The following is a 25,826-nucleotide window of genomic DNA, read 5'->3' on the forward strand; positions in this document are numbered from 1 at the left end:
AGCATATTGTTCACCACCAGGAATTCACTAAGCTCTAAAACTACCACTGTCCAAAACAAGGAACTTCTGGAGCCTGTACAGAGGCCATAAATGTTCACACACTGCAGGGTAACAGCCAGGAAGAAGTCCAGTACAAACCTTGCATTGCTATGTAGTTCATTTATCCCATTCTGAATCAAGGTTAAGAGTCTCCTCTGGCCTTCTTGGCAGATGTCTGGTGTAACCAGAGGATGGTTGACTGTTGTATCCAGATATTTTCTGACTGCTAGTCGGCTCACTGGAGTACTGATTCCAGCCCATTAAATGAGGCAAGATGAACTGATAAAGTGCAGAAGTCAGAAAGCAAGACCCAAAATCTTTGTATGGCAAAACAATGAACATAAAATGCACATGTATTGATGCAGGTGTACACACATTATACCAGTGATATATTCATGTTCCTACCAAAAACTATGGCCTCATGGATGGTTGATATCGTTAAATTCTTATACCAAACAAAGGTTTATCTAAGAATTATATGCACAATAAACAAATTACAAGGAGTGGCAAAAAACCAGACAAATCTGGGTCCAGGTCAAACAGTATGCAATGTCTGTGGCTATTTGCCCAACTGCAGATTATCTACCACCTAATCATTGCACAGTGCACCATATCATAGTTATCAGGGCAGGAAGGCGACCATGGCGTTTTAGAGGGTCAAAAATCAAGGCGACACTGACATCGTGCCGCCTAGGCACCAAGGCGTCCAAGGCAACCAAGGAGCCTGGACACCATGGCGTCGTCACCTTGATAACTATGCACCATATATACTACAGCATAACAATTAATAAGTTACCAAAAAAAAAAAAAAAAAAAACCAATAGGTTTAAAAACTATCATACATTGAAAGTATTGTGAATCACTGCAAACTCGGCACTTGTAACAGGAACAGAAAGACGGTCAGTAGTTTTCAGGTTGGAATTGACGACGGCTGCAAATAGCATTGAAAAAGATAGAAATAAATGTCAGCATATCTGCAAGAAAGAATGGAGACCAGTAGCACAGCTTTTATTCAAGCCTGCCCACTAAATTCCAAAATTTCAAAATTGCAAAGAATATTAAGCAAACAATTAATGACAGAAATAGAATAAGAACTTCAATATCAGAAAAATAAATAAATTAACATGCATGACACAAATCCAAAGGCAGTCAAGACAGATCACAGAAGGTGATTTTCCTCTATATCATCCAGCAGTGTGGAGGAGACTGAATTTCAAAGTACACTTTAAAATTTGAAGTTCAGAGAGCATGTAAAAAAATACCATGATAACATAAACCACTGCTACCACATTTAATGTACTAAAAGTGAGTGTACAAGCTCCAATCATAAACCACAAATAATCAACTTAAAATTGAAGAACACGAGGAGGTCCAGCATAGTTGTCAAGGTGTCGTTTAAGTGACTGCCTTGGTATCTACTATCTAGGCGCCTTGACAACTAGTGCAAACTTGGTCATCTAGACGAGCATTTTGGTCGACTTGGTTGCCTTGTTGGTGTTGTTGCGTTGCGTCCAAATCCCCCCCTTCCAACGCCTTGGTTTGCCTAGACGCTGTGACAACTATGAGGTCTAGAGACCTATTAGAGAAATAAAGAAATTAAAGTAAAAAAATCAAAAGGAAAATTTACATGGGTCCCTTTGTCTGAAATGATGTGCGTGAAAAGAAAAATCTTACCATGGATAATTTGGATAATAGGGCTACAAGGTTTCCATTATAAGCCTTTTATGAAAGGAAGCTAGGAAATGATGGATCACTTTTTGATGCATTGTACAGCCTTTGTAGGCATATGGTCAAAGTACCTGTCCTAGTTTAATACAACCCAAAAAAAAATTAAAATATAGAGCAACATTCTTTTATCTAACAGGAGAATTCAATTCTGATACTCCCTTTCGCCAAAGCATTCGTGAAAATATTGAAATTGTAGAAACTAGAAAGGGTTATTGAAGGTGAAAAAGCTACATTAGGGGCAGAAGTGAAAATCCTATTCCACATTGGTGACAAGCATTAACCTTTTTTTTTTTATTTTGGTGCGGGAGCTCCTTTCTCAGTTTTTATCTGTTTCAGATTTAGTTTTTGGAGTTTGGACGAAAGGGGGGGGGGGGTTGGGGGGTTTCAGTGTATGTGGGGTTGTGTTTGTGAAGAGGGTGGGTATCTAGTTTTTGGAGTTTGGAGGAAAGGGGGGGGAGGGTTGGGGGGTTTCAGTGTATGTGGGGTTGTGTTTGTGAAGAGGGTGGGTATCTTGCGGTGTTCTTGGTTGGGTTGCTGTCTCTCTTTGAAACTGATGCGAAACCGAGGTTCCGAAACCCGTTTTGGTTCAATTGTGGACCCACTCAAACAATTATAATCAAAGTACAAGAAGCAATGGCAATTTTGTAAATAATGTGAACAGTAGAAAGTCTTTTTTTGGAAGATGAGAAAGAATTAGATCAAAGCTGGGATTAGTTTATTAGACAGAAGGTAATTTTGAAAGATAACTAAAAGGGAAAATTACATGTCACCCCCTGGTTTTCAAGCGAAACTCAGATCACCCCCTGGTTTTCGAAAAAACTCAAATCACCCCTCTACAGTAACGTTGTTAATCTGCTGTTAGTTATTGTTGTGAAAGGACTATTTTACCCTTGTACTAAAACATTAGAATTAAATTTATAATACTACCCTTCCTTCATCTTCAACATTGTTCAAGGGTAGTTAAGGGATTTAAATTTATTTAACTGGCTGACATCATCACTTAACAGCATAAAACTAGCGGTTGGGATTAATTTGTCATATTGGGGTCTAAACCAGGGGATGATTTGAGTTTTTTCAAAAACCAGGGTGTGATCTGAGTTTTGTTTGAAAACCAGGGGGTGATGTGTAATTTACCCTAACTTAAAAGAGGGATATAATAAAAGCAACTTTAGAAAGTAGGGGCTATATTCTATAATTTGAATGAACAGTGCCTTCTTCTAGCTCTCAATAAACAGCAAGGGTGGTAGAACTTGCAGTTATTTCGACACAGCCAACTCCCTCACATGAACACCACTGGATTCAAGATTTTAGGAGTAAGGGACCAACTCACAGATCTCTGAAAACCACCACAACCCAAAACAGAAACCAGAAATAAATTAAAAAATCACTGAAATTAGAACTGGCGATAAAACAGAACCACCAATAGTTTTCAACTCTGTAACTCACAACAGAAGGGTATGTCCGGTATGATATCCTGAGGTTTGAATCGAGTATGAAAACCCTACCCTTGACCAAAATCTCATGCCAAACTATTCAGTTACGTCGAAGATCGAACTCCACAGTTGGGACTACAAGTACCACCCAGAAACAGAGAACAGCTTAGTTTTAAAGAAAACTGAAAATAAAGAAGTGGAAGAGGAAGAAATATAAGAAATAGAATAGAGATCAAACCTGGTAGAAGAACCGGACTGATTCAAGTGAAGACTCGAGGTATGTGCCCCATTGCTTTCAACCCAAAATAAATTCTCATTCCAAATCTGAATAATACGATTGTTACAAAGAGTATATAAAGAATCAACAACCATAATCCTTGTCGAAGTCTAAATTAGAAATCGACTCTGTCTTGGACTCAACCGAAACAAACTCTAATTCTATCATAATCTAAAACAGAAAAACAAATTCAATTCTAATTGGACTCTACCTTCCTACGACTCTTTAACATGAATAAAATAAAAATTACAAATAATTCCTAATGAATCCAAGATCTATCTGCATCAGAAACTCTCCTGGCCAAGATTCCCTTGTTTTTGGAACCTGCTGTATTGTTTCCCTTGGCCCCTGGTTTCTCCAATATTTTCTTTCTTTGTTGTTATCCATTAAAAAAAATTCTAAAGGGTGGGTCCCCTTCATCTAAGGAGTGTGTAATGAAGCCCTCAAACTCCATTTTCATGATCCTCAGTTTAGGAAGACAGAGAAGTTGTCACCCAATAAACAGCATAGGAGGGAGGGAGAGAGAGAGAGAGATATATATAACAGAGCTTAAAATTCTTTCATATATGAAAATTTCTTATTTGACCAGAATGCCCGTACATTACATACAAGTTATATATATGCTCTTGCAAACCCTTGCAACAGAAATTCTAGGCAGAACAGAAGTTTAACAGAGGATTTCAAAATATATCTTTTTTAATGCATTCCAGTGATTATTTATTTTCCAAAGGAATTCTCATCTTTTCTTTTACTTTGTAGTTAAAATTAACAAGTAACATAAAAATAGAATGGGTGAAGTAAGATTTATTATTTATGTTTTTAAAACAGGGAAGAGGCGACCTAGGGGTCGCGGGTTCAAGTCAGGAACCAGCCCTTCTGCGAAGCAGCGGTAAGGCTGCGTACATTTATGACCCTCCCCAGACCCCTCAATGGCAGGAGCCTTGTGCGCTAAGTACGCCTTTTATATTTAAAACACACACACACGCAGAGAGAGTGTTCCCAAGTGCCATGACGATGAATATTTTCACTAGTTGGTAAATGTCAGGAAGTGTTTGCATGAAAGTTTTTTCGATTTTTTCTTTAGTGGGGGGAAGAGAGAGGAGATGGATGTTGGCGTCACTAATCGTAACTCACGTATTTAATCAAAAATCTAAGAGGATGAAGAAAAACATAATGGATGAGAACTTGGAAGAGCCCAACATTTCATTGGAAGTAAGAACTTAAACCAAGGTTAGGCCTAAACAAGTTCTCTATGATCTACTAAAGCCAGCACACTCAACCAGGCTAATCCAGTTTTCAAGCAAAGCTGGTTGCCGAGATGGGATCCTCTGGAACACAAGACGAAGGGAAAACCTGCATGGCCAATCACAGGGAAAGAAAAAAGCTAAGGGACACTTTGGTAGATACGCACCAAGAAACCAGTCAGGTTTTATTTACTGTAACACCATTAGAAGTTTTCTCCTCTCCAGTGACTGTGCATGCAGAGGCAACCGGTCCTTCCATGAGACATGGCACACTTCTCTAAATACTTATGCAATTTTAGCATGTTCTTCCTTTGAGTTGTATCCATTTCTCCAACTTAGGATGAAAACAAAAGCTAAACAATCATTGACCAATTGAGAATGCAAATGAAAAATAAGTAGAAATTACTATCAACTATATTTACTCAACGTCCCCTACCTAAACTTCTTTTCTGATTCCCCCAGAAAAGTAAAGATCCACCTCTCTTTCTCCCTTGGTATTTTAAAAACCCCAGATTACCCCTTTGTACCGGTAACCCCTGCCTCCCCTTGTAATACCCCAGGATTTTGAAAACCTAGAAGAGTTTAAAAATGTATATATATTTTCCTAGGGGTATTTTCTTAATTTTACACCTCAGGGGCAATTCCGTAAATTTACCGTTAATCTTTCCTTAATACCATTGTGTGCAGAATTCACTCTTAGTTGCAACCACTATTGGATGGCATAATGGTAAATAAGAGACTTAAGAATTAAAGAGTGCTTTAGTTCTTTTATCTAAATTGATTTGTGGATTTAGTAAACAATTGAATTGTTAGTTTGGTGGTTGTGACTCTAGTTGATAAGAGATCTAAGGTTCAAGTCTTATAAGCCTTAAGGGGTATATTATAGTTAAGTTTTTTGTCTATATTTTCAAGTCAATGGTAGGTAATGTAATTCCAGATGGCTAAAATACCAACTAGAACCAATAACCAGGATCTGCTATGGGTTGGAGGAATCGGCTAGGTCAAAATAGGTGAAATTCTGAAATAAGGGACATGGTTAGATGGGATCTAGGATTTGATGGTAGGGTTAGGTTAAGTTGGTGAAGGGAAGTCTTCAAGTGAAGGTCCTGAAATGTTTTATGGAGGTTGAGTATGTAAATAAAGATGAATATTAAATTAGGGTTTGGGTTTCGGTTTTTTTTTTGGAAAAGTGGAATGAAGGAGAATCTAGGGTTTAAAAGTGGTCACCTAGGCTGGGACCAGAATTGAGTTTCCCTTATGGTGAGAAGGAAAGATCGAATCTAGAAAGGTGGGATTTTGATGAGTGGATAGGTCTGGACAGGATTTAGGGTATGGGGAATGAAGTTCGGGTGTGGGGAATGTTAGGGTTAAGTTTAGAGGATTAGAAAAAGAAGGGTTTGGGGTTGGGGTGTTGTACTTACTTGTTGATTGAACTGATCTTGAGTCTAGTAGCAGAAATCCCAATAGTTGAATTGAATCTTCAAGCTGTCGGCTAGGGCAGAATTGAAATAACTTGAACACTTGAATGCAGATCGATGGAGAGAGAGGCAGTGAAGGCTATCTCACCCTCACAGCCTATCTCAGGACAGCGACAATTTGCAAAGCAAAATTCTTATTCACTAAATCGTTGGGGGCTCGCAAGAGCTCTAACATATATATAGCCTTATGGCTAGACAGAAATCAAACTCTAACTATGACTCAAAACTTAACTAGGACTCATAACCATGGAAAGAGAACTCAGTCGAAACCACCGAGATTCTCAGTTTCACAAGTTTCCGAGACAAATTGGCCAGGTACTTGAAAAAATGCATGGTTTCGACCGAGATGTTGGTAATTTCGCAAGTTTCGACACTTATGCCCATCGAAACTTGGCTCGAAACCAATACAGATACTTATGTATGCCAGTAGGCAGTAACTAGGCCAGAAACTAGGACAGACACTTATTTATGCCTAATATCATTTAAGTAAATGTTTTGATTACTTAAGATACTATTCATAAATAAGTAAATACCCCCCCTATTTGAATCCAATAAAAATAGTTAAAAGTCAAATTCCCAAAGGAAAAAAGTCAACCCTCCCCCCCTCCCCCCAAGTCAAGAACAAATTCTGGATTTTAGACGGTAGGTGCAATTTTCAATTTTCTAATGCTGGGATTTTTCTCAAATCTAAAAATTTCATAAATCTTAATATGGTAAAACATAACAAAAAACCAAAAGTGCCATAAAATATTCATTTGTTTTGATGTCCAAACAAATATTTTCTTTCAAAGCGATTTTGACAGCATTCGCGCACACCAAATTAAGTTTGACCGGTACATAACTCCTTCAATATAAATCAGATTTAAGCAATCTTAGACTTGTTGGAAAGCTATCAAAACAAAGCTTTCTAACAAATCCAAGATTGCTTAAATCTGATTTATATTGAAGGAGTTATGTTCCGGTCAAACTTAATTTGGTGTGCGTGAATGCTGTCAAAATCGCTCTGAATGAAAATATTTTTTTGGACATCAAAACAAATGAATATTTTACCGCACTTTTGGTTTTTAGGAATATTTTACCATATTAAGATTTATGGAATTCTTAGATTTGAGAAAAAACCCCAACATTAAAAAGTTGAAAATTACACCTACCGCTGAAAATCCAGTTTTTGTTTAAACTGGGAGGTTGACTTTTTATCCTTTTGGAATTTGATTTTTTAACTATTTTTATTGGATTCAAATAGGGGGTATTTGCTTATTTATGAATAATATCTTAAGTAAATAAAATACAAATACAAAAACATTTACTTGATATTAGGCATAAATAAGTGTTTGTCCTAGTCTTCCACTAAGTGAAACCCCTGTTTGGATTTTGATTTTTCAAACTCTGATAGTGCCATTGTGTTTAAATGGCCCAAAAATAGGCTATATACCAACTTTCATGACCAAACTAGGTCTAAAACCCACCGAAACCAGCCATCGAGTTGAAAGAAAAAAAAAAAAAACCCAACTCGCTATTTTGGCTGTTCGAAACCTATACTCAAGACGAGTTCTTCTATGCTTAGAATCACATAACCTTACGTGAATCATTTTGATTTTGATTAAAGCAATCCCATTCCCTATATGTTTTTATAAACTCACATGCTTTAAGCTGAATATGGAAATAAGTACGAATTTTCCAAGAAATATGGAGATATAAATTGCATAGAAACAAAGATGATATGGTCACTACTTCATGGATTCATACCACAAAGAGATCAAGCAAACGAACATCGTATATAATAAGACAAGGCACAGGCTTACTCAAAGTAAAGAAATAGCCACCACCATCTGCTAATGGTGTAACTGATAAGCTCTTCCTCACTTGACCGGCAAGACTGTTACATTAAATGCTTGTCAATTCAGAAAGTTTGAAAATAAAATACAAAAAATGCTTAAACTAGTGGAAACAAAATGATAGCAACATTTTATCAACTGGTCCATCAAAATGTGCCTTTTTTCCGTATTGTAACCTCAACCTTATGCTAGTCATTTCCATATGACAACAGTGGTTTTTCTCAGCAAAAGATAAAAGATTACCAACCTTGTTTTAATGGAAGGATCATGGAAAAATTCACAGGAATCATTAGGGCGCAGGCTTATCACAGATCCAACCTCAGTCGGCGACAAAGCAAATACCTACAAATTATAAATTCAACAAATGAGTCAAGCTTAACATCAGAAATTCTGTTGCTTTAAACAAGATGCACTTGAAGCAAATAAACCCAATCGTCACATAAAAGCTGTTTTGGTTTGAACTGGGGGGCAATGCATCAATTCCACCCATGGTAGCTATTTGCAGCTGTAGTTCTTACCTAATGTGAGTGGTTGCCTAAAATTTAGCTGTTTGTCTATCACTTTGCCATGCATTGTGGAAGCATCCACCTGCATACCCAAGCACATCTCAAGTCACAAAGACCCAAGGAGTGATCCCACCATGCAGCCAAATGCAGCCTTAGTGATGCAGGGGAGTTTAAAACCTACTGCAGGAGAGGCAAACAGGCCTTAAAAAGCTCTTTTAATCAGCTTTTCCAAACAGGCCCTGTTTAAGATGAATGGTGGCTGGGACCGCCAGCCAAAATCGAGACAAGCTTTTAGCTAGTTGTTAGCTACTTTTTAATTTCTAAATTTTACAGTGCAGTTGTAATAGGACTCCCCCACGTTGGAGAGTCCTTTTTAGCTATTCCTATTAGCTCTACAAACAGTTTTCAGTTTCCTACTAGGAATCTGAAGTTTGCTTTGCTTTTTTATTTAAAGACTGTAAGAGCCAAGGCTCCCACAATTTGAAGCTTTATCGTCTTCTTCCATGAACCTGCTGAGAGAGTCAGTGTGCTGTTAGAAATAGTGAGAGCAGAAACTCTGGTTCGATTGGAGGGAATCCTTTGGTGTTAAATCAAAGGTTATAACTCCATTGCTGTTACTTTGTTTTACAAGTAAGTTGCTGTATACTTTTCTAACGATTAGGCACTGCTGTACTGTGGATTAATCTCAGGTTCTGGTTGGTTAATCTATAGTTAATCAACTGATATTTATAGCCTATCTGTTAATGCCTATTATATATCAGAAACCCTCTCGGAATTCACCAGTGGGTGCCCTGTTTTGGGGAAATTTGACCAGATAAAAGATTCATCCTAGGAAGAGATCTAAGTTCTAACCATTGTATCTTGGAGATATTTTGGGGTATTATAGGACTGCCCTGGACTGACGTTCGGCCAGGTTTTTGGACAGATCAGATCTGCTGATCTGGTGCTACAGAAAATCTCCCAAATCTGAAAATTTTGTTTGATTCTTATCAAATATTGTACCGTGAGGGGGAGAGTTTGTGTTAATTTGAAAGTGGGGGACTATGTTAAGCCATAGTTTATGTCAAATTGTGTCGAGTCATTCTTATTTACTTTAGTTAGTGTTTTGCTGCAATTTGACATTTAATACGACTCTTAATACATTATAAGCAAGGACCTAGGCCACAATAGAGATCATTTTGAATCCTACCGTGACTTTAATATGTCCCCCTTTTCTTCTCCACTGTACTCTTCTCTGCTTTATAGTCGCAAGTACTGGTTTCAGTTCTTGGATTCGTAACATGGTATCGGAGCGGGAGTAATCATATGTGTGCATCTCTTATTGTTTTGACAGTCTCTTCCAGAGCTTTTTTTGTTCTTGGTGTGCAGCCATCTATCGCTGTATCTACTTCTGCCAGTATCCTTGTTGATTCAATGTAAAACAAGGATCTTTTATCCTACGATTGATGGTTCTACGGGGCTGCTTTATGTTCTGAGATAGAACATTACTTCTCTCACTTGAGGATGAAGGTTTGATGGTCTGCGATATTTCTTTGCTGCTACTGATGTTCTCTCACATGCGTTACTAATACTACAGTTTTCTCTCTCGCGGTAGAGCCTATTAAAGGCCTCTCATGTGAAGCATTGGTTCTGTATGATCTGGTTATTTGGCTTTGCTTACTATTTTCTCACTTGTGATACTGCTACTGCTTTTCTCTTGTGGTAGGGCTGGTAAGCTGGTTAATGTCCCCTATGTGAAATCTTGGTCTCGAACCTGTTGCTGAAGGTTTAATTGATTTGATTTATCCCCCTGGAATTCCCCAACAGTCCCACCAGTTCCAACATTGGGCTTTTCGAGCAACTGCATCTTGGATCTGGTTCAGTCTCTCCATAAAATCTGTTAACATTGGTTGATGATCTTGATCCCTTACATGAATTGGCGAATGCATCTCTCAGATACAGCTATTCGAGGTTCGCCTTCTGCCTCGACGAACCCTCCCCCTTGGTTACCGCCCCCCAACCCCTTGGTTCTCAATTGCGAGGTTGTCTCAACCTCTAAATCCCTTTTCTTTATTTTTTTATTTATTACCTAAAATTCCCTTTCCTTCTACTATTATTCTTGCTTGTCCCTTATTTTTGCTCTGGTTCCAATTAATCCCTTTTCTTTAATTTCTAATTCCCATTCTATCTCTTCTTCCTTTGCCTACCTTAGTAATCCTCTAACATTCTGCTTAATTACAAGATTGCCACCCACTTTGCTTCTTTTGATATCATTACAATTCTGCCATTGCATTTATTCTCTTGACTAATTACTATTCTTGTGCTTGTGGCTTCGATGAATAGCCAATCGTCGGATTATCACCAAATTTTTGCAGTAGTGTTTATTTACCTGGATGCTACACTTCCTCAGAAGATCTGCCAAATCCAAATCGTTTTTTTTTTTTCCCCGGTTTCTTGTAACCTACTAATTTGAACTGACTGCAATATGATGATTCGAATACACAAGTGTTGTTTGGTGTCTCTCCTGCATTATTTGTCCACGTGTAGTGCTACACATCAAGGGGAGATTGGAGATTATTATTATCCACTCATGTCATTTGCTTATCTGTTTGTATCATCTTCTCTAGTCATCACTCATCAGCAGCGTATTCTCTTATGAAGATGGTTGTGGTTTGCAACAAGATTGTTGTTTGTGGTTCCCAACAACATTATATTGTTATTTGTGGTTCACAACTACCTTATGTTGTTTTATATGGTTCGCAGCACCTATGTTGTTCTTTTATCTATCTTCTTAGAGTAGTTTACTACCTACCTTCCTTGAAAAGGGCTTATGAAGTTGTTGCTGCTGCTATGATATTTTGTCGTGCGGGTGGAGTTGTTTATTTACTTTGACCTGATCATATTTACTTTGATCTGATCAATTGTTGCCATTGATGCTATTGTGACTGCTGCTATGGTTGATCTGTCCTATCTTCTCATCTTGTGAATGCTGAGGTGCTGTTATTATTATTGGAGATTGCTTTGCATATTGTTGTTCCCATGTCTTCTTATTGAAGATTTGTCTCCTTCGTGGAGACTATTAACCTGTCTCCTTCGTGGAGGAGATTATTACATGTGCCTCCTTAGTGAGATTTGTGTCTACTTTGTGGAGATTATTGCCAATGTCTTTCTCGTGAAGATTTTTATCTGTCTTCCTCGTGAAGAATTTTTGCTTGCCTTCTCTGAGAAGATTATTGCCTATGTCTCATTCGTGAGATAGTTATTTGTCTTCTTATTAAAGATTGTTAACCTGCAACAATGATTTATTCATCTTTCCCTAGTGCCATTTTCTGGTTTCTGCTACTACTGTTGCTGTTACATTTCGGCCTGCGTCTGGAATCCTTTGCCGCTCATATGGTTATCTGGATTTCTGCAACACGGAGTTCTTTTTCTATTGTTGTGTTGACGGTTGATATTCTTATGATTGTGTTGAGACTAGAAGGTGGTGTTGCTAACTAATGGCTTCTAAATACGGTTGTCTGTTCAAGTTGGGTTCTGCTAATTATGTCTATCTTTGTTGTTTCAAGTTAGAGTCCAGGATATATATGCTCCAGCTTGAGGGAGAGTGTTAAATATTGTACCGTGAAGGAGAGAGTTTGTGTTAAGTCGAGAGTGGAGGTCTAAGTTAAATCATAGTTGTTAAGTGTTGTGTTGAGTCATTGATTTACTTTAGTTAGTCTTTGGTTGTAATTTAACATTTAATAGGACTCTTAATACATTAAGCAAGGACCTAGGCCTCGATAGAGATCATTCTAAATCTAAATCCTATCGTGGCTCTAGTATTTCCCCTCTTTTTTCCTCCATCGTGCTCACCCTCTTCTCTTTTTTACACTCGTAGGTACTGGTTTCAGTTCTTGGATTTGTAACAATTCTGAAGATTCATCTGTTGTTCTAAATCAGACCATTAGAACAGTGCAGTGTTTTGGGTTTGTGTTAGTCTAGTGGTTTGTGAACTTTGGTCAGATTCATCAGAAAATGTTGACTTTGACCATATGGGTGACTTAAATTCTGTTTTGGGTTTTACTTGGGATCTTGTTAAGAGGGGTGTGTGATCTGAACCTAGGGTTCCAATCAATACAGCAACAAAGGCAGAAAGCAATAAGTTCCTAATCGAGATCAGACAAATGAAAATAAATCCAGGAACCCACAAGAGGGAGGTAACCACCATGGTGTTATGAGTGACATCTGTTGCATGGACAATTCATGTACTGCCAGAGCACCTGGGTTGATATGACACAACATGGATACGGATAATGGATGTGTGTGACATACAACCAAAAGTTGAACACTTGGACATAGCCGTGTAGAAGAACAACAACAACAAAAACAATAACCCCCTGGCACACTTAGCAAAGTCCCTGTACCCATACTCACTGTTGGACATATATCACGGTATTCTAATATCTAAGTTGGATCTGACTCCTTGGCACATATTTGTACCCGATCCCTGTACCTAAAACATGTAACATGATGATTGATGAGTGAAAAATAGAACAAAGAAAACAACAAAGGCACAGCACAACAACTACCTGCTTCTTTTGCCAATCATATTTGCGTTGACCAATAGCAGGCCAGAAAGTCATCATCATTGAACCCATCCGATCAATTCTGGAACCTCCCGACTGTCCAAGAAAAGAAGCAGCAGCATTCAAATATATATGATTGGCAGAATAGATAATAAAAAGCAGCATTCAAATTTATAAGCCAAAACAAGAAACAATATATAACACCACGTTTGGTTGCGTAAATCTGTCGGATGTAAATCTGTCAACGCATGAATCTGAATTTTTTAAACGGTTTGGTTGGAAAAACGAATTTACCTTCCAGAGATTTACAAAATTTAGAGATTCATCATTTTACACTAAAAAGTGAAATCCAATTTGACTCACAAATTTACAATAGGGTATAAAAAGCAATGAATCTGGAGATTCATACAAATAATCGTGAAAAACTCTCTCTAAAACTAACTGAACCATACATACATCCATTTTCTTATATGTTGGAAGTGCAGGACTTATAGAGAAGGCAGCTTTGCCCTTGAAAACAGTATAATCTGCAAAGATCTTGCCCGAGTAATTCCCTGCAGACATAGAGACAATATATAATAAAAAGCATAATAAATTAATAACCATCGCAGAAGGAAGCAGATAAAAAGTTTAGCTGAAAGCAATCACTAAAAATTCCTGACTTGAATTTACAATGCCAGCCCGAAAAGGAAGATTCTGCAGCCAAGTGCAATCTTTGACATTACAAACTATCCCTGAAAATAGTTTCTCAGACACAGCATTCCTGTTTAAAAGATGAAATTAATGATAGATTATTAAAACTATCAATAAATCTATAAACGGGGGAAAAAAAAAGAAGAATGATCGCTGAAGGATTCACATAATAGTGCAAGAATGTTGAGAACACTTCCAAAGTGTGAATCAACCCAAGCATTGTCTCTTTGGCAGTGTAATGCATCATTCATAACAATTTCAATTCTAATGAAAGATTAAATAATGCAACATTTAACTTAAACACATGTGACACAGCAAAACAGACGGAAAACATGGGGAGAAAACAAATAAGAGTTTCTACAACTTTAGTGTCTAGTGCAACAAATTAATCTTTCTTCCAAATTCAATATATATCAAACCACAAGCAAGCATGAGTCTGACCTGCTGGTGTATGGGTCCACAATAATAATAAAGTAAAAGGAAAATGCTCTCTGCACTGGGGCGCAGGATGCTCCCCGACACATAAGGGGCATAAGTATAACAGGTTACACTTTCTGAGAGAGATTTCAGATATATATCAACATCTACAGTCGCTAACCTGTTGTTATTTGTTCAAACCAGCAAAACTAACAAACTGACTTCCCAAGGTAAAGCTAATTCAATCAAGATGTCAACAATATTTGGAATCTTGTAGACTCTACTTGTATAAACCAGTTGTAGTGGAATTCCAAAAGTAATATTGTGAAAGAGACAAACCAAGAACTCAGTACTTCTTGCATTAAGGGTTTATAGTTAAAACAGGATTCGTGACATAAACACTTAATTTACACTTCGTTCATTGTTCGAGCACTGGGTTCACGTTGAAAATAAAATAAAATAGAAAAAGTGAGGGATACAAGGAGTTCGAATTTTGAAAGACGCACTTCTGAACAGTGAATAGTTGATAGTTGTCACAGAGGGTATGAACTGATCTTCATAAAAACGTAAAATTCTTTCCGTGCAAGACCGTAGATTATTCCTTTTTCTTCCCCTAAAGAACGATAAATACTGAAAGGGATGTGATGAAAGAACTATACTTACTTAACACAGGTGAAATGAAACATTTTAAAAACGACAACTTCAAGCACAAAGAACTTAAGCATGTAACCCTAAGAATCGTTCCAGGAAAACAAAATCACAAAAAATGAAAATGAGTCCAGTGACGAGCTACTGTTGGTCCAGACGCTCACCTGCACAACACGAACTGCGAGAGCTTCATCATCTTGCCTTGCAACTTCTGAAGCAGAGACAGAGAGAGAAGAGGGAGCAACGAATGACAGGAAAACCCTTTCCTTGAATTTAAATAAAAGCAAAGCTTTGCTCAGTTGGGGTTGGGCACCGCGGTACCGTACCACCATTACAGTTGCAGCCTATAGTCTGTAACCTGTCCAGGGTTTAAACCTGGAACCGGGATCCGGATTAGTCCCCAGCCAATTCTGATCCGACTCGGATTAGAATCGGCCTGGAAAACCCTAAAATCAGATTGTTTGGGACCAGGATCGGTCCAAATAAATTGATCCGATTCTTAAATCTATGAGTCTAGGGGTGCCAAAGGTTACTTCCAAGTTCCAACTCCTTTTAATGAATCCTAGCCTTGGAACCTTCTTTCTCAATTACTGTATTATTCTGAAGAACTTTTAAATTTAGTTTTTACCGGACATCTAAGTATCTCTTTTGTGAATATTATGCATCACTTAGCATATAATGCTATCGTTGGAAAGTCATATTTTTTATATTATGGTCTGATGTAAACTCTCATTTTAATTAATTTAATTTTTCTCTTTCTCCTTGACCAAAAAATTTTTTTTTTTCCTCTTTTCTTATAAAAAAAAAAAGGGTTTGCCTGCATCGATGCCCAATATGAGCTGATCGATTGAAGCTTGAGACCAATCTGATCAATTAGGAAATGTGTCGGACTCAAGCACTGGCTGATTAATAATCCGATGTTATCGATGCAAGGTAGTAACAAGCTAGGATTTATCGAATTATGTTACCGATCAATAACCGATTGTTTATAGCTTGGCTAGTACAATTACCTTTAGACCAATTTTAGATCGGTAATCGATTCACCAAATAGAAACGTGTCTATGTCATAGCCTATGAGGCCCAATTACCTTTAGACCAATTTTCAATGGCAAGTTGCATGAGTTTGTGTGAAAATTAAAATCTAAATATGGTGGAGAGAAATGAGAGTGGGATAAACAACTCATTACTAATAAAAGAGTATGAGATAAATTTTCCACTATGCAAGAGTGTTTTTTCCCACTAATGGGCATTGCGCGAAACAATTTGTATACAAAAGCCGTTTAAATATGGAGAGAATGACTCTGAAATCTATGGTATAGAATTCAAAAGTCCAGATCCATGGTTTCTCTGTTGGTGGGTATTGCACAAAGAAAGATACTCCTGCAACCTTAAAACTAGGTCAGACTAGAAATGATAAGGAAAACGAAGATGATACTCTAGGGTTTCTTGATTTCTCGCTCAATGAAAGAATATTTCTCAGTGGCCTTTACATGGGTGCAAAGAGAAATTTTTATCATCTGTTGTTCGCTGCCCGAATAGCACAGTGTTGTCCCCTCACATGGGGCACGAAATGACGACTTAACCTCCCTCGGCAGTGTGTTCGAACAGGGAGGTTAAGTCGTCATTTCGCCCCCATGTGAGGGGACAGCAGGTGTTGTTCGGGCAACGGACAACAGAGGATAACGATCTGTGCAAAGACCCCTATTTATACAAGTTTCTCCCTAGCCCTCTTTCTCTGATCCTCCTTTGGATTCACCAGATGGTTTTCCTTCTTTGTAAGGTGGTCCCCCTGTGTTTGGATTAGGAAACTCTTCGAAAAGAAGGGGATCTTTTCCTCAGATCCCGATATCCGGAATCCTCTTGCACGTGAATTACCGTTATCAGCCTCCATCCACTATAGTGCTCTTCAACTGATCTCGCTGATGTGTCCAGACCAGTGTAACCATTTCGCTAACAATCCGATCTATTCTATACGGGGTCTGGTGGTTTGGACTCCAAGCCGCCTCACGTGTCACCCGCGGATTGGGTTGGTAAAGTATGGTGTATCAGTGGGAAATCTGGTTTTGCAACCACAGAGTTGGAGGTATTTATTTTTGGGAGTTCTCCAAGTTTCCTCCCGGAGTTAAACCTCTGCGATTCCAAAGAATAGTAAAGATACCCATGTGCCTAATGGCTTCACCCTCCTCCCTCTCCACCTCCCACTCCCCCAACCCCCCGAAGGGAGAAAAAAAAAAAGCTCAACGTAATATTAACGGCACAACTTAGTTAAGAAAGTCAGTATCTCTCTCCCTCCTCCCTCCCCCCCAAAAAAAAAAAGTAGGAATCTTTTGGTGCTCAAATTTTACGGACTGTGTAATGTTTAAGTGGAATGAGAAACTGAATCTTATACTGCCCATCAGTCAATTATTTCAGTCAATTATTTAAAATGAGGGAATCCCCTATTCCCATAACCCCGGGAAAAGTGTGATTAGGCTCAATATTGGTGGAAGCAACATTGGCAATCCAGGTCCCAGTGGGGAGAGAGGTGTGTTTAGAGATTACAAGGGGACAGTTCTGGTAGTGTTTTCTAGTCATGTTGGATCTTGTGAATCAACCACAGAGGAGTTGAACAGCCACCATGGATATTGATATTGCCCTTCAACGGGGGTGGCTGTAAATGATCATGGAAGGTGATTCCGAATTGATGATTCATTGGCTACTAGAATGTAAGCAAGGCCAGGAGGTTCATGGAGGAGGATGTATTCAGCCAATTAATGAGCTGGTGAGCTGGTTAAGTCAAGGTTACTAGGGAATCTATGAACTTGGTAGAAGATTCATCTCAAACCTATCAGTAAGGTGTCCAACTTTTTCATGCCTAATTCCCATTGTATACAGCATTTTTGAGGGTTCCCAACCCTTGCTGATTGTTTCAGTACACACCAACTGGTTAATACCTCCTACCTAGTCGATATTCATTCTTGGATACATCAATGTACTATCAACTTGAACAGAATGGAAATATGAAAGGATCTTGCATGCTTGTCTATAAAATAGTATATCTCAAAGTAAAATACAGATTAACGTTATAAGCAAAAAAAAGGAACAGCAGTAGTTTAAATGCACACTTAACTTTTACCACATAAATGTGCGAAGTTATAGACTTACACAGTTCATTGTGCAAGAGTTCTCGCAATTTTCATTCTCATAGACCAATCCAAGCTCCTCCCTGCTCTCTGTATGTAGTGCAACCATCTAGTCCATTCACAAAATACTCATAAACAGTATAGCGATCAGCTAGATTATACCAGCATTTTTAAACTGTGACAAGATTACCATGACAAAGCCTAGCAACTCTTCCAATACCGGAATAAAATTCCTTCTTATCTGAAACCTTGACCTCTTCAATCTCTAGACTGTTACACTTGAACAATCAGGTAGAAGCCAACTACATGTGGCACCAGTCTTGGCATCCCTAAGAGGACATGCAATTTCATTCTCTAAAATCTTTGTAATTAACCTTACTACTTCGATCATGAAGACTCTCCATGTTGGTGGAACTAATGCAGATGTTGAAGGATCACTGAATTAGACTCTCCACCTATGTCACTTGCTCTGCCTACATGCGAGGAGCCAAATCACAACAATCAATGGTGTGCAGGGGATCAAACCGCTAAACAGTTGCAAGGATGATAAAATATTCCACATGGCAGAGCTTGAGGTCACATTTCTTGTCTAGCGAAACATAGAAGCATTAGTTAGGGATGAGAAAATTTTAAATCAAGTAACCAACAATCAGACAGATACCAATATGGACGACAAGAAACAAAATGCATAACATTACCCTCATTTCAATAAAAAATAAGGGAAAGGGAAAGGACAGGAACTGACAATGGGATGGAAAAGATAGTAAGGATATGTATAGACGCACCTACGTCAAGCATACATATGAATTCATGAGATGCGTTGCATTTCTCGCCCACAAGGGATATGCTGCCATTGGTCACTGAAGTACAGAAATCAATTGGAGTAATGCTCTGATATGATGAATTCAAGCAAATGGAACAAAATGGTGTCCCAGGGAAGATTGATGCATACCAAAGTGACATATTGTCCAACCAGTTCTAACTGAAACTGGATGTAGAGACGAAGCCTCTTCCTCCAACCCAAAATCCATTAACAGTTTCAGGGCATAGCTTTCTTGCAAATTCTAGTTCTTGGATCAATGTCGATGACATCAAGTGCACTCGGGAGCATGCTATAAATCCAAAACACTTAATTCTAACTTGGTCCAATCTTCCAACCAGCAGGGCAAAGTACTGTCTTCAAGGGTACTGCAACATGTTAGACCAGTGGCTATGTTGGTTAGGACAAAATAATATAGACATACCATCCAAGATCCCTGAATCCACACACACACAAAAAAAAATCTCATTTTTTACATTAATTTATCCATTGTACATACATAAATGAAAGTAACATCTTCTTTATTATTATTTTTGGTCCTGGATAACACTTACAACAACCGCGCCCCCACCCCCAAAAAATAGAAGAAATAAATGTTTTCATGTTTGCTAGGAGGTTCTTCTTGGAGATAGAGGATAGATTCTTTATGGAAAAAAATAGAAGTTTATCGGCATCAAACAGATCGGGAGAGAGAGAGCATTTACACACCTGCTTTAAAGCCAGAAGCTATCTGGAAGCAAATCAAACAGATCCACTAGAACTATGGTTTACTTGGTTCAATCTGAAACCCAATAAGTGAGATACAAATCACAGAGTTTCAAACAAAACGGGAGGGGGGAGGCGAAATGAAATGAAAATAAAGACTGAAACTGAGAGAAGGAAAGAATTTTTTTGGTCTCTGATGCCTCAATGTATATACTCATTCTGCAATTTCAAGCAAGGAAAATTAATTACTTTAGCTATCTAAACACGTTTTTAAAAATTGAATCAGGTAGCCTACCCGAATGAAAATTTTCAATGTGCAATAACATAGATATCTGCACAATTAATCAACAATTCATGGCCTATTAATAATTAAAAGAATGTATGAACAAGGTAGCAATGATTGGTATTAAACACAGATATGAAATAAATAAAATGATAAAAACAACAATTCAAAAGGTGGAAGAAAAGGGTTGATAAACCCTCATTTCTTACTGCCTTTATACCATAGATCTCAACAAGATTCAAGTCTGATATAAGGGAGAGGGTTGGGCATGCCACCAGCTTTCGGTAAGCTAGCAGCATACACCAATCACAGGGTTGAACAAAAGAGGACACGGGGGTCTTTTCCAAAGGGGGAGGAGAGAGTATGACACGTGCTGGGCACCCTGGCAGCGTGTCCAGCCTTTCCCCCTAAAAAAATCATAAAACCATCATTTCTTACTGCCTTTATACCACAGATCTCAACAAGATTCAAGTCATCTGGAACCCCAAAATGACTGAGAATAAGTTAGACTAGGATTCACGTGAAGTATGTGTGCTGTCCCTTGATATTCAGTAATCGATGTAAATAGAGATAAGATGCAATTCACCATTGATATTGCAGTCATATGGAAGAGCTATTGCAGATGCATAATAACTTAGTTCCAACCCCATCACATAACACATCATCAAATACAGATCAACAATTTCAAAAGGAAAGAGGTATAGCAATCAGGTCTTACACGAAGAAAAACCATCCAAAAAATACCAATCAGAGAAGATGTAGATAAACATTTCAAGGAGAAGTTCGAAGGAAGAAAATAAATACTCCCTCCATCTCACAATGACTGTCCATTTTGACAAATCTCACTTTTTAAGAAAGGTTTGTTATTACATTAATTACTCTTCTTTTTTTTACTACTCTACCAACTTTACCATTTATATATTTACTATTCCCTTTCTGTCTCTTAATACACTATCCTGTCAAAGAATCTAACAGGGTAATGGACAAACAAAATCGGACATAGAAAAACATCAAACAAGACAGTTTTTGTGGAACGGAAGAATACCTGACAACACCTCAAATCAACTCAGTTGGATGGAATGTCAACTTCTGACCACAGACTGCAATGGTAGCTATGAAATTCACTTGTCGCTGACAGAGCAATCATCTGTTCTTGTGAGCCGTGGCTACCTCTGATAATTTGGCTTTTATTTCCGAAATATTTACAGGTGTATTGTTCAGATAGTTTATGCTTTTCAACCTTTGTTTATCGAGAAAATTCAAGAACTTCAAAATGGTAGAGTGGTTAACTCTAACCCCACCAGAAATAGAAGAGATAGAATGATCATTCTTCTTGTTGATTTTCTCCAAACATTTAGCCAAGCTATTAAATAACATTGGGGCATTTGAGACAGACCAACTAGCCAAGATTGTCGCAGAAAAGTCCTGGAAGGGATCATCAGCTAATGACATCACTACATCAACAAGCTCAGGTGTAGGAGCACAACAGCCAGACAGCATCAGAAGTCCTCCTACTGCGATGGAATGTACATTTGGATCTAAGACACCTACGCAGAAGAAATCCTGGACTACCCTATCCACCTGAACCTTAGAGACTACTAGCTCCGATCTCATCAAGCCCCAGAATTTCTGCTGTTCTACAAAGCCCCAATTGAGAGAGATCTTAACCAAATGCAATATATTCTCAGTGTCCTCTCCAAAGATAGAGAACTTCTTCAAACCTATCTCAAACTGCACACTGACTAGATCTGTGTCACTCAATCGGTCCACAAGTAACCTTATGATATTTTCATCACCAACAGATAAATCAGAAAGATGAGAGAAGACGCTGTAGAATAACAACTTCAATCTTTTTATTTCCCACCCACAACAAGTCATTAAGTCAGAAAACAAGAGCTTAGCTACAGACATATCTGCTTCCTTACATAAAGTATCTCTCAATAACACAAGGAAACGTCTGTAAGCAGCAAAAGCACCTTCTACCAACTTAGCAACCAACTTACCATCCACTTGATTGACATCAAGAGAATCTTTCCTCCAACCATTCATAAAAGTAAGAAATCCATTAGTATGACATTTCAATAATATCATTTCTGAGTAACTTAGCTTGGGGTAGCTATTTTCATCCATAGCATTCTTCAAGCATCCCATCAACTCTGCCTCATGAGCAAGTCTTGATGCATAAGATAGTAAGCGTGCCCCCACTGGACAACCATTTTTTGACCAAAAGAGAAGCATCTTCTGCATCTTCTCGTTTTGAGAAAAGATAAAGGCACGTGTAATTAGGCCTGTTGCAGAGAGAACTTCATCATCATAATTGGCTTTGAGAGATGAAAACATGCTATACCCATTCAATTTGAATGATTCAGCTATTTGACAAGCTAATACTTCCACTCTGGGATCAGAATCATCCACAGCTGCAGTATCAAGTGTGTGGTTACCAGAACTTGCAAATGACAACATTATCTCTTCTAGAGTCTGAAGTCCCATTTCATTTGACTGCCTAATGATTTTTTGATATTTTTTAATCAATTTCTCTATGATATTAAATTGATCGCCATTGACTAGAATGACTTCACTGCAAGAAGTAACTGGGTTATCTGATGCAGAAACAGAAGCATCAACAACCTTATCGTCAAATCCATTTTCTCTGTCACACAAAGGAGTCCTTTGCTTGCTTGAAACTGATGTCTGCCTTTCCATGCTAGATGGACTTGGCAAATTCAAGGGTGGGAGGGAACCACAAGGAACACAAATAGGAGTCCTTTGCTCACTTGAAACTGATGTCTGCCTTTCCGTGCTTGATGGACTTGGCAAATTCAAGGGTGGGAGGGAAACACACAAAGGAGTCCTTTGCTCGCTTGAAACTGCTGTCTGCCTTTCCGTGCTAGATGTACTTGGCAAATTCAAGGGTGGGAGGGAACCACAAGGAACACAAATAGGAGTCCTTTGCTCACTTGAAACTGATGTCTGCCTTTCCGTGCTTGAAGGACTTGGCAAATTCAAGGGTGGGAGGGAAACACACAAAGGAGTCCTTTGCTCGCTTGAAACTGCTGTCTGCCTTTCCGTGCTTGGTGGACTTGGTAAATTCAAGGGTGGGAGGGAACCACAAGGAACACAAATAGGAGTCCTTTGCTCGCTTGAAACTGATGTTTGCCTTTTCATGCTTGATGGACTTGGCAAATTCAAGGGCAGGAGGGAACCACAAGGAACACAAATGGGGTGTGCTTCAGAAACTCCTGATTCTAAACAAGGAAAAATGTTTGCAAGCCTCTCTTTGAGAAGTGGAGAAAGTTCATTGCAAGAGGTCAAAGCATCCAATGAGTGAACCACTCCTTTCCTAACAAGGTTACCAAAAGCTGCCGAGACACCCTGAGCTATGACATCCTTCCGTTCAATATCATAGTTATCCATGAGAAGGAACAAGAACTCAAGAAGGTTGCAAGTAATGTCAATGTATTGAGGAATTGAATTCACCATCAAAAGGATCGCTGGCTCAATGTTCATAATATTATCGATTTTCTCATCAAAGAACAGCCAATCATATAAAAGGGCCAGCTTCACATTGGCTTGCACATGATTTTTCCTACAACAGGTCAGTAGCCAACCTATGATGGCCCATCTTGGAACGATATCTGATTGTAGAATTTCGTTAGGAGGGTGATGGGCACAACATATAAACCGAACAAGGTCACAGATAATGGTCTCTCTTTCAGGTCCACATAGAAACTTCCTAGCAAACCACATCTGGTAACGCTTCTGTCTCCCCAACTTCACATAGGTCAGTAAGAATCGCAATTGGTTTTCCATGTCTGGGGTGATCCGAAGTAAGAGATAACGGCTAGATGTCCTTGAGTGGTAAAGCTGTGATATGTCCAAAAATCCCGGAGCACTAAATTCTCCAGGATTCAATAACAACTCCTTCCATATGGCTCGGAATTCAGGAATATGTCCCAAGTCCTGCAGAAGACGAACAAGGTCCCTTCCAATCCTCAAACACAAACTAAATTGTTCCTTCAAAACTCTAATGCAAAAATCAATCTCCATGCGCTTCAAGGCATCTAACTGTGTGGTACCAGACAATCTGTAATGATCAGCTAACAAACGGAGATACGTAAACAAAGCACTTGTCAAAACGAATGGTTCTTCCAAAAGCCAATCCCATTTTGCCAATAAAACCTTCAGCAATTCCATGCATAACCACAAGTTCCAATTACTATAATCCCCACCAACAATCTGCCTCATCAGGGAAATCAACAAATTATCAACCCCAATAGATGAAACATCGATGAGCTCGGAAGTAACCCATATCAATTGAACCCTCACAGATTCGAGAATTTTTGGGTACGATTCAGTTACTATCTTGAGGAGCAAACTAACGAAAAATTTGTACCCATCAGTTACTATAGCATTTAAGTGGATAAAATGGGTTTTGGCGAGGTGAGGTTCGACTAAAACACCGAACAGGATTGCCCGATTGAGCTGTAAATACTCTGGTGAAGATGGAATCGTTAGAGGGAATGGGGGTTTCAGCTGATTCTGAAGAAGCACGAAAGCTTCCCTTAGAGAGACCCCTGTCGGGTTTTCAGCTTCATAAGGAGCGATTCGGAATAGTTCAGAAGCCATGCCTGATTCATCAACAGTAATAAAAGCTAAGCAGAGTTATAAATGGATATAAACTAGAAGAAAAGAAGCAGAAGAGGTTTTCGTTTTTTTTGGAGGAAAGGGTCTGAGAGGGTATTATAGAAGTTACCGTTAACTTGGTGGAAAGCGCCCTTCGATGACTGTCGCTCTAACAGAACTCAGAAGAGCCAGAACACCCATACCACAACCTTATCGTAGCCTTCCATCATAAAAAGGTTCCTTCATCTGGACTAAACAGTTCTTCGGCTTCTCTGTCCGCCCCGACATTACCCATTTTAAATCCTTCACCTTCACGAATCTGAACTTCAAGCTTCTCCATGATTGCTGATGTCTGATGCCCTTATCTGGACTTCTACATTGAAGCAGCTCTAATCTCCGTCTTAAAGGCTTGATAGGTTAAACCCTCGTACCATTGACAATATGAACTCGAAAGCGTCGCATCCCACCATGGAAAATTATCACCTCCAGTTTGCTGACCGGTCCAGTTCCCCAGTTCCTCTAATAGGGGGATGGTGAACCCATCCGGGTAGGGTATTTGGGCATGGGTAGAGAGGTCATTTCAGCCCCCCTTTGTTAGAGGAACTGAGGAACTGGGCCGGTCAGCAAACTGGAGGTGATAAAGATCCATCCAACCATGGGTTCCTTGTCAGAGTTTTAAAACACGGAATCCGGGAGGGAATTGGTAATTGGCGATTTCAAGCCGGATCGGATCAAAATCGGGGATCAATAACCCTAGAATCAGTTCTTATATCTGGAATTTCTAGGGCTTTTTTTGGGGTGAATCAGCCATGTCGAATTGGTGGAAATCGGGCTGGTCACGATCAATTTCGATTTTCGGTCGATTCGCCAATTTTGAATCCCTTCTTGAAACATGGGTTTCACAATTTGAATGAGGATTTACTTATCTAGATCAACGACCAGGAGAGGGACAAAGTTTTAACTCTCGTAAAGTGTTTTTGTTTTTTTTCTTTCTTTCTTTTTTGTGTAGAAACTCTTGTAAAGATTGAAGAGTCAATTTCTGGTAAAGTTATAAGGGTATCGTTATTGTATTAACCATATCGGCCGATATGTATTGATAACGTTGGATACTAATACCGATCTGATTGGTGATATTGATCGATACATGGTTTTTTTTTTAATTCTGTCCAATCCTGAACCGATATTGCCTCGATATCGGGATTTATAACATTGATAAATATTGATAAAGGATATGGTACGATAAGCTAGCCCAGATCTAAAGATTACAAGGTCATGGAGTAGGAGGTAGGGGTGAAACAAGGTTGAGATCCTCTCCCGCGCGGGACGATATCCAGCGCACATCGTCCGGCTGGGGAGGCCTCGATCCACATGCCACTGTACCAGGATGTGTGCGGTGGTGTGGATCGAAGCCCCCCAGCCGCACGATGTGCG

General features: G+C 38.8%; 3 protein-coding genes and 1 pseudogene across 5 annotated transcripts; all 4 read right to left on the bottom strand.

Annotated features, from left to right (window-relative positions):
• Positions 1-32: 32 nt before the first annotated feature.
• Positions 33-15,050, bottom strand: LOC122648877 (single-stranded DNA-binding protein WHY2, mitochondrial). Its single transcript, XM_043842169.1, has 8 exons — positions 15,007-15,050; positions 13,737-13,847; positions 13,541-13,640; positions 13,088-13,180; positions 8,282-8,376; positions 8,002-8,075; positions 882-970; positions 33-318 (listed from the first exon to the last, which is right to left on the bottom strand). The coding sequence occupies exons 1-8, from the start codon at positions 15,036-15,038 to the stop codon at positions 157-159; spliced, it is 756 nt and encodes a 251-aa protein (XP_043698104.1). The 5' UTR covers positions 15,039-15,050; the 3' UTR covers positions 33-156.
• Positions 8,291-22,557, bottom strand: LOC122648872. 3 transcript variants are annotated; one of them, XM_043842163.1, is made up of 3 exons: positions 20,824-22,557; positions 19,658-19,667; positions 8,291-8,384 (listed from the first exon to the last, which is right to left on the bottom strand). In XM_043842163.1, exon 1 carries the CDS (start codon positions 22,473-22,475, stop codon positions 20,916-20,918), a length of 1,560 nt encoding a protein of 519 aa, XP_043698098.1. In that variant the 5' UTR covers positions 22,476-22,557; the 3' UTR covers positions 8,291-8,384; positions 19,658-19,667; positions 20,824-20,915. The 3 variants fall into 3 exon arrangements, with proteins under 3 accessions (XP_043698098.1, XP_043698100.1, XP_043698099.1); XM_043842165.1 differs by lacking the exons at positions 8,291-8,384; positions 19,658-19,667 and adding exons at positions 14,834-14,847; positions 14,905-14,910 and having other exon boundaries at positions 20,823-22,557; XM_043842164.1 differs by lacking the exon at positions 8,291-8,384 and adding an exon at positions 19,947-19,958 and having other exon boundaries at positions 19,663-19,712; positions 20,821-22,557.
• Positions 17,958-19,164, bottom strand: LOC122648876 (annotated as a pseudogene).
• LOC122648739 (integrator complex subunit 3) lies at positions 22,543-24,469 on the bottom strand. Its single transcript, XM_043841962.1, has 2 exons — positions 22,730-24,469; positions 22,543-22,646 (listed from the first exon to the last, which is right to left on the bottom strand). Exons 1-2 carry the CDS (start codon positions 24,396-24,398, stop codon positions 22,543-22,545), a joined length of 1,773 nt encoding a protein of 590 aa, XP_043697897.1. The 5' UTR covers positions 24,399-24,469.
• Positions 24,470-25,826: the final 1,357 nt, after the last annotated feature.

Source organism: Telopea speciosissima, chromosome 1, assembly GCF_018873765.1.
Source record: "Telopea speciosissima isolate NSW1024214 ecotype Mountain lineage chromosome 1, Tspe_v1, whole genome shotgun sequence".
Taxonomy (NCBI): domain Eukaryota; kingdom Viridiplantae; phylum Streptophyta; class Magnoliopsida; order Proteales; family Proteaceae; genus Telopea; species Telopea speciosissima.

Coding starts and splice junctions, on each gene's coding strand:
- LOC122648877 (XM_043842169.1), bottom strand. CDS start 15,038: ATGATGAAGCTCTCGCAGTTCGTGTTGTGCAG. Junction 13,641..13,736: donor GTAAATTCAAGTCAGGAATT/TTTAGTGATTGC, acceptor CTCTATGTCTGC/AGGGAATTACTCGGGCAAGA. Junction 319..881: donor TGATTCACAATACTTTCAAT/GTATGATAGTTT, acceptor GCACTTTATCAG/TTCATCTTGCCTCATTTAAT.
- LOC122648872 (XM_043842163.1), bottom strand. CDS start 22,475: ATGGAAAGGCAGACATCAGTTTCAAGCAAGCAAAGGACTCCTTTGTGT.
- LOC122648739 (XM_043841962.1), bottom strand. CDS start 24,398: ATGGCTTCTGAACTATTCCGAATCGCTCCTTATGAAGCTGAAAACCCG. Junction 22,647..22,729: donor AAGGCAGACATCAGTTTCAA/GTGAGCAAAGGA, acceptor ACGGAAAGGCAG/ACAGCAGTTTCAAGCGAGCA.